General features: G+C 46.3%; 1 protein-coding gene across 1 annotated transcript; it reads left to right on the forward strand.

Annotated features, from left to right (window-relative positions):
• Positions 1 to 998: 998 nt before the first annotated feature.
• LRRC30 (leucine rich repeat containing 30) lies at positions 999 to 1971 on the forward strand. Its single transcript, XM_011957812.1, has one exon. It carries the CDS (start codon positions 1028 to 1030, stop codon positions 1931 to 1933), a length of 906 nt encoding a protein of 301 aa, XP_011813202.1. The 5' UTR covers positions 999 to 1027; the 3' UTR covers positions 1934 to 1971.
• The last annotated feature ends 5427 nt before the right edge of the window (positions 1972 to 7398 follow it).

The raw sequence follows: 7398 nt of genomic DNA on the forward strand, positions 1-7398 counted from the left end.
AAAAAAGAAAGAAAGAAAAAGAAATAAATAAAAAATTAAAAATAAATAAAAAGACAGGGAGGAGAAGAGAGAGAGAGAAAGAGAATGGTGCGTAGTGAGGGGGGCCTCATTATATCCTTCCAGGACAACGCGTGGCCGGTGCTTACCATACGAAGGTGGCCACTCAAGTGGCTGTTCAAACATTTAAAGCGTATCCTACTAAATACAGAAGGTCTCTGCAAGACAGATGAGCCCAGAGCTTCTCTGGCTGAAATGGGAGTGAGGGGCTGAGATCCCTCCCAACCCCCTTCTCACTAAATCACTTCTGACAAGCACAGGATAAAAACCTTTGACCTGGACGATTCCAGGTATCCGGGCTGCTTTTGTCATGTTTTCACAAACGTACAGTTCATCGAGGTTTGGAACGGGGACCTACGATATCATCTGCAGATTCTTAGCTGTGGAGACATAATTGTCGCTAGCACGGAGCCCAGGTTCACTGTAAAGTTGTCTGGCTGAGCTCCCGCAATCCTGCCACCAGCCGCTGCTTGTGTCATCTGCTCTGTTTTTCCACTTTACTTCTTTTTAGAGATGGGCTTGTTAATCACCCTCCTCAACTGTGACACCCAAGAAAAGCTGAGAGAGTAAAGTTATATGCAGCCTTCCTGTGACCTGTTTGCATGTACCCGGTCAATAAAACTCAGGCAGAGTGACAGTGACAGCTGCCTTGTGGCATTCAGAGGGAATTGAGCAGTTTAGCAGCCTCCTGGACAAGTATATCATTACAGCCCAGCTGCTCAGAGAAAAAACACCTAAACCCTGGGGGACAGGCCCAGCTCCTGCAGCCACCCAGGGACCTGTCTCGGATCCTGCAAGGCCTGATCGAGACTCTCCGGGCAGCTTTCTCCACGCCAGGACCGCCTAGTCACAAGTTGGTTCTCACCCGGACGCACGCTCCCTGCCTGCAACAGCCTGGCTTTTAGCAGCTGAGAGGACACAGTCCCTGCCCGGGAGGTGGCAGCGGAGAGTGAATAGAAGGGAAGGTACAATGGGGGCCAGGCAGTCAAGGGTCAGCTCCAAGGATAAGGGCCCCAGGAGGATACTATTCACGGGGAGGAGACAGAAGTTTTCTCCGTGGGACGATGCCCTGCTCTCGGGAAGGGACCCGCGGTCTCTGCTGAAGCGGGGCATGCACCACGTCAGCTTCAGCCTGGTCACCAGAGGAATGACAGACATCCCCGACTTTCTGTGGGGCTTGTCCGAGGTCCAGAAACTCAATCTGTCTCACAACCAGCTCCGGGTTCTCCCTCCCGAGGTGGGGAAACTGACCCGGATCGTGGTGCTGAACTTGTGCGGGAACCGCCTGAAGAGCCTGCCCAGAGAAGTGAGCCTCCTGCAGTGCCTCAGGGTCCTGTTTGTCAACATGAACTGCCTGACCGAGGTGCCGGCCGAGCTGAGCTTGTGCCGAAAGCTGGAGGTCCTGAGCTTGTCGCACAACTGCCTGGCCCAGCTCCCTGCGTGCTTCGCTGACCTCTCCAGGCTGAGGAAGCTGAACCTCAGCCACAATGTCTTCGCGCACATCCCCATGTGTGTGTTCTCCCTGAAGGAACTGATTTTCTTGCACGTGGGCTCGAATCGCCTGGAAAACATCGCTGAGAGCATCCAGCACCTGACCAGCCTTCAGATCTTCATCGCAGAGGGCAACAACATCCACTCCTTCCCGAGGTCGCTTTGCCTGGTCACCAGCCTGGAGCTGCTGAACCTCAACAACAACGACATCCAGACCCTCCCGGGCGAACTCCACCTGCTGTGTAGACTGGTGAGGATCGCCTGGAATCCCATGGACAAAGGGCTCCACATTTCCCACAACCCTTTATCCAAGCCTCTGCCGGAGCTGGTGGAGGGGGGCCTGGAGATGCTCTTCGGCTACCTGAAGGACAAAAAACACACATGACCTGGGTCCTGGAGGCCTGGATGGGAGGCAGCTCACCTGGACTCGGTCAACCGGGGTGCTTCTCTCATCTCAGCTTTCTACTCTCACCCTTAGTGTCTGGCAATGCTTTTGTTAATATTTGCTAAGTTGAACATCCATGTTAAGGAGGTGTTTGCTTTTAACTCTGTATGTTCTTAATAACTTCTGGATTATCATGTTCATCTCATCCTAAACATAAGTTGAAAGAAGGGGTTGGTTTTCCCCAAAGAGAACTAACAGTTCTGGTTCTTCTGAGGAGCAGTGAGATTCAGCCCTCGGGAGAGTGGACACCTAACAGGTCTGAATTCAATGTAATTCAAAAGGCAAATATTTGCTAAGTACTGTGTGCCAAGTACAGTATGAGGTGCTGAAACCTGGTTTCAGATAGTTTCTAACCTTGAATCAGCAACCTGTGGCCAGGTGGCAACGGCAAGACACATTCCTCCATCAGCCTCCATGAAGCATTACTTGGGACCAAAAGGCAAACCACAGTGCGCTCTGTCCCCAATGACCCAAACAGGCAGAGCTTTCCCCTTGAGCTCTGGGGGACAATCATAGGAATTTTTCTTTCATGCGGCTGTAGAGGAATAACCAAGCCACTCATGCTTATGTCTGGTGGTGAGTAATGGGTAGAAGGATGGCTTTCAGATAATAAATATGAACTGATTTAATGTGTATTTCAACCTTCCTTCCCAGTCATCTTCCACTCATTGCCATGTCCTTGAACTTCTTTGCTAGACATTAGGCAATCATCAAATGATCCCATTCTAATTTCACTTCTCCATGACTACATCTGCCCTCTCAGAGATAAACTACTAAATGGGATAACTTGGCCAACAATGACCAAAAGGCAGCAAAGAGGGAGCAAGAGATAGACAAGTCATGCAAAAAAGTAATTACCCTTTTACAATTTGGAGGAGGGTAATATTGACTTTCCCATGTTAACATTTTAAAAAAATGAGTTTAATGACATTTAAAAGCTCCTTGGAAAAAAGGCTCTATAAAAACATGAAGCTTGTTTTTTATTTTAAGAGTACACAGCTGTTAGTGAAATACAGACACCAGGGCAAGCAGTGACAGAGTTCCGGCACCAAAGGTCACCGGACCTTACTGCTATGGCAGCAGCCAAGAGCCACACGACATTAATATTGATTTAGAACTAAAGAATCAGAATGAAAATATGACCCTGAAGAAAATCAAGCACCTTCAGGTCTACGAAGAGCCAATGGTCCTGATTTCTTGGCACATTTGTCTACAAAGTTATGGCAAACTATACCAAGACTTAGCATTTGGGGTTGCTGCCAAGACTTGTATAACTTCTCAGTATTCTTAGTTTAATTCAATTTAACTTATATGTATTAGCACCTTTTCCAGTCTGGACACTGGGCGGGAAACCTGAGAAGAACAACACCTGCTCCTCCTACCACGGAGCTCCCAGGTTGGAGGAGGAGACAGACCCACATGGTCTCTATGATGTGCAGCAAGATGTGATCCCTGCTCAAGAAAGATACAAAAATTGGGCTGCAGCAAGAATAACACACTGTGGGGTGTAGACTAGACTGAGCTCCAAAGTCTCGGTAACCAGAGAGCAGTAAGCAAAGAGCACAGCTGGGATAAATCAGTCAACCCCTTCACTCCCTGCAGCCATCAAACCCTAATTCCTCCCCACCTCTGCACTTGCCTGATTTGGAAAGAACAGCAAAGCGTTGAGGCAGTGGTAGCTCACACTCAGGTTCTGAGCTGAGGCAATTTTACTGTGAAAAATACTTGCTTTTTCTAAAAGCTGTTCAAAGGGGGTCCGTATAGCTTATTCATAGAGCAAGTGATTTTTCCCAACAGACCCCAATTCAATTTTCCCACTCATAAAAGAAGGAAGCCAATTTCTGCTGTTATCACCAGATACCATAGTTCCATTAGCACATTTGTGCATGAGGTCTTCTGTTGAACCACTGCACACAGATCTTACCAGTGTCACTTGGAGGCAGCTAAGGAAGTCTCCTCCGAATTCCCCCTCCAGCAGCAACTGGGGACCTGCCTATCACTGCCAGGCGCACCCAGGCACACTCCAGAATCCTCCCCCACGTTAGCTTGTTGCAGCCAAGACTATTTAAAGACATCAGTGGAATTCTCACTTGACCTCCTGACTCAATGGGGAATGGTAGGGCCAGGCTTCCTCCGCAGAATCCGGTAGGTCACTTACTGCAGCCGTGGCTGAAGCACACGCAGCTGTCAGACAAACACCAGCGAGTGCCAGGATCATGTCCATGAGTGTCTGCTGCTGAAGAACCACTTGGGCTCACGCTGAATTTCCATGACCTTGCTGTGGGCAGAGACGCAGGCGAGGACAGCAGCACCACACTTGTCCTGCTGAGCAATCGTTTTATTTCCTCTCCTAGCCTTTTCAGTCACTTGATCCCACAGTAACTCTACTCCAGGGAAAGAATGTGACCATATTTTGAAGGTGACCCAAGAGCTCATTATACTTTTTATAAGAAAAAAATGATATCAATTTGGTTGTCAGCTTCCATTGGTGTCTTTCAAAGGTATAGCAGCAAGGTTTTCTTTGTTAACACTCAGCATTGAGGAAATCATAAAAGTGTAGTAGTTGCCCGATGTGCTTTAGATATTGATTCTTTGTGAATACTCCTTTTTATTGATAAAGGGAAGTGCTGAGCACAAAACTGGTTAATGTGCTTAGTTATTCAAAATGCGAACGTGGAAGGAATTTGATGTAACCTTCAATGTCTTTGCTGTCAAGTGCTATAGTTTGCTGACTGATTGTGAAATGCTTCTTCCTTATCTTTTGTATTTTGAATACTGCCACATTCAAGTAACTCCAGGTATTTCTAAAGCTTCTGAAATCAAAGCACTGAGGTGACTGGATTGGCTGCAGAGTATATTTAGCCAGAGAATACGAGCTAATTGGGTGCTTGATGTGGGGAGCTGGCTGCTCCCATTCTTGATGATGTTGTGGTTTTCATGTCACTTGGCTCTCAGCACGGAGGGAGCTCAGTGTGTGTTTAGAAGCACCTTTCAATGCAGTTAGTTGCAAGCTTACAAGCATACAATTAAGAAGAAATCCTATGTTCACAGGAAAGGAAGACGACTGTGAAAAGACACATCTGTTCAAGGAATAATATTGCTAAATGCATAATACTGCAGGCACATTAGAAAGAAAAATGTAGTCATTACTTAGCTTGTTGACTTAATAAATAGTTAACAGAGAAATGCACTCCATTCTTGGGCTTTAGTTAATAGACTGCCTTTCTGGAGTAAGGAAAGATACAGCAACTACACGACTGCACCTGGATTTCACAATAAAGTCATGCTTGTGCTGGAAAGAGATAAAAGAGGGAATGCCGTCACTATTTGTACAGATTCATTAAACTAAACCTTTTTCTTTTGGCAACGAATATTGCATTTTGAAAGTGTATTTCATATGGCTCAAAGCATATACTGAATATGCATTTTGAGAGCTATTCATTAAAAACAGAGGAAGATTAAAGGAATGTGGGTTCAGCTACTGGAACGCACATTCAGGTATCAACACCTGAGACGGAGGCCCAGAGGCTGGACTGGGGTGTATTTCTCATATGCTAGGGGGAGTCCCCGGTCTAGATGGAGTCACCGAGATTCTGGTACAAATGGTGAAAAAGAGAAGATGAAGTCAGGAAATGGTCTAAAAAAATTAAAGCTGCTAAATTAAGCTACTATGAAGATACTAAATACTAAATTATGGCATTATTATCTGCCACTTAAGTATCCAAATGCTCTTGATTTTCTCATTCCACAAAAGAATTATTTTCAGTACTCTGTAAGATATACTTGAGAAACACAAAATACCCAGCTAGTGTGCAATGAAGTACCAGTACCCTTGAGGTACTGTCTCAGTTGTAACTAATCCAAGAATACCCAAATACAACCCCTTCCTATATTTCAAGAAAACAAAATAAAATTAAGAGGAACATGAAAGTTATTGCAAACAATAATGGGAACAATCGTGACCTTGTTAAGATGACTTTCTACAAGTGTTTCTTTTAAGTTTCCTGTCTAGTTACATGTTGAATCCAAAGTATTACTGATTTTTTTTTTTTAAAGAACAGCACAGTAATAAAAAGAGGATGAATTTGTAAGAGCTTGGGCATCATCAGGCAAGCATAACCGAAAGCCATTAGCATGAAGCTTGCTATGCAGATTTTTTTAGTAGTGCCATAGGAATCTACTTGCAAGGAGAGAGCTGATTTCCTATATGCCTCTAGACTCACTCCTTATTTCAGCACAGGACAGAAAATAAAAGGCAAACCAGAGTATCATCAGGGTATTTCTTGAAACTCCGCTCTGTCACCCAGGCAGGAGTACAGTGGCATGATCTCAGCTCATTGCAACCTCCACCTCCCAGGTTCAAGCGATTCTCCTGCCCCAGCCTTCTGAGTAGCTGGGATTACAGGTGCCCGCCACCACACCTGGCTAATTTTTGTATTTTTAGTAGAGACGAAGTTTTGCCACGTTGGCCAGGCTGGTCTTGAACTCCTGACCTCAGGTGATTCGTCCACCTCGGCCTCCCAAAATGCTGGGATTACAGGCATGAACCACCATGCCTGGGAAACTCTTAAGAGAAACATAGATTATGAAAAGTGTAAAGCGATACAGGCTTTGAGGGTGTGAGCTGCAGCTGCTGATGGGACATCACTTACTCACCCATGTTCTTTGGTCTTGAGTGACTTGGGTTCCTCAGAAGTCAGTGTGCCTGGCCATGGCACTGTGGGGAAGTGTCTGTTATTTTCCCATCTCCTAAAGGTCACGCCCACCACTCTATGTATGCCTATAAGAAGAGGCTCTGCAGGGTCCTGGGAAAGCTCTGGGCTGACAGCAGGCACGTGGATCACGTGGCGCTGTGTATGTGTGTGTGTCCTGAGCCTGAGCGGTGCTTACTGTGTATGTATGTGTGTCCTGAGCCTGAGCAGGTGACATCAGGATAGGATGATGGGACAGGGAGCAAAGGAGTAAGGCTCAGCTAAACGCGATGCAATCCTGTGACAGCACTGCCTGAAGAGATGTGTAGACCAGTGCAAAGGCATTTAGGTGAAATTATGGGATGGCGGAGATGTGGCACGACTGCAATGGTTTCAGCACTGCCTGAAGAGATGTGTAGACAAGTGCAAAGGCATTTAGGTGAAATTATGGGATGGCGGAGATGTGGCACGACCGCAATGGTTTGGGGAATGCACAGTCCAGTACAACAGTTACAGACATGATGGTGCCTTTGTTTTGCTTTGTCTTGAAGGGAAATTTGTGAATCCCACTGTCTCAGAGCAGCCTGCTTTATAACAGCTTGATAGCCAGGCACGTGGAAGGAGTCATGATACCTGGAGACACCGTGTGTCCTGGGTTTGAAAAGCGTTCCCAAGCCTCTCCTTTACCACATTATGGGCCAGGATCCTTCCTGA

Source organism: Colobus angolensis, unplaced genomic scaffold (assembly GCF_000951035.1).
Source record: "Colobus angolensis palliatus isolate OR3802 unplaced genomic scaffold, Cang.pa_1.0 Scaffold45, whole genome shotgun sequence".
Taxonomy (NCBI): Eukaryota; Metazoa; Chordata; class Mammalia; order Primates; family Cercopithecidae; genus Colobus; species Colobus angolensis.

Bases quoted from the DNA above. Each gene is read 5' to 3' on its own strand.
- LRRC30 (XM_011957812.1), top strand. From the start codon at position 1,028: ATGGGGGCCAGGCAGTCAAGGGTCAGCTCCAAGGATAAGGGCCCCAGG.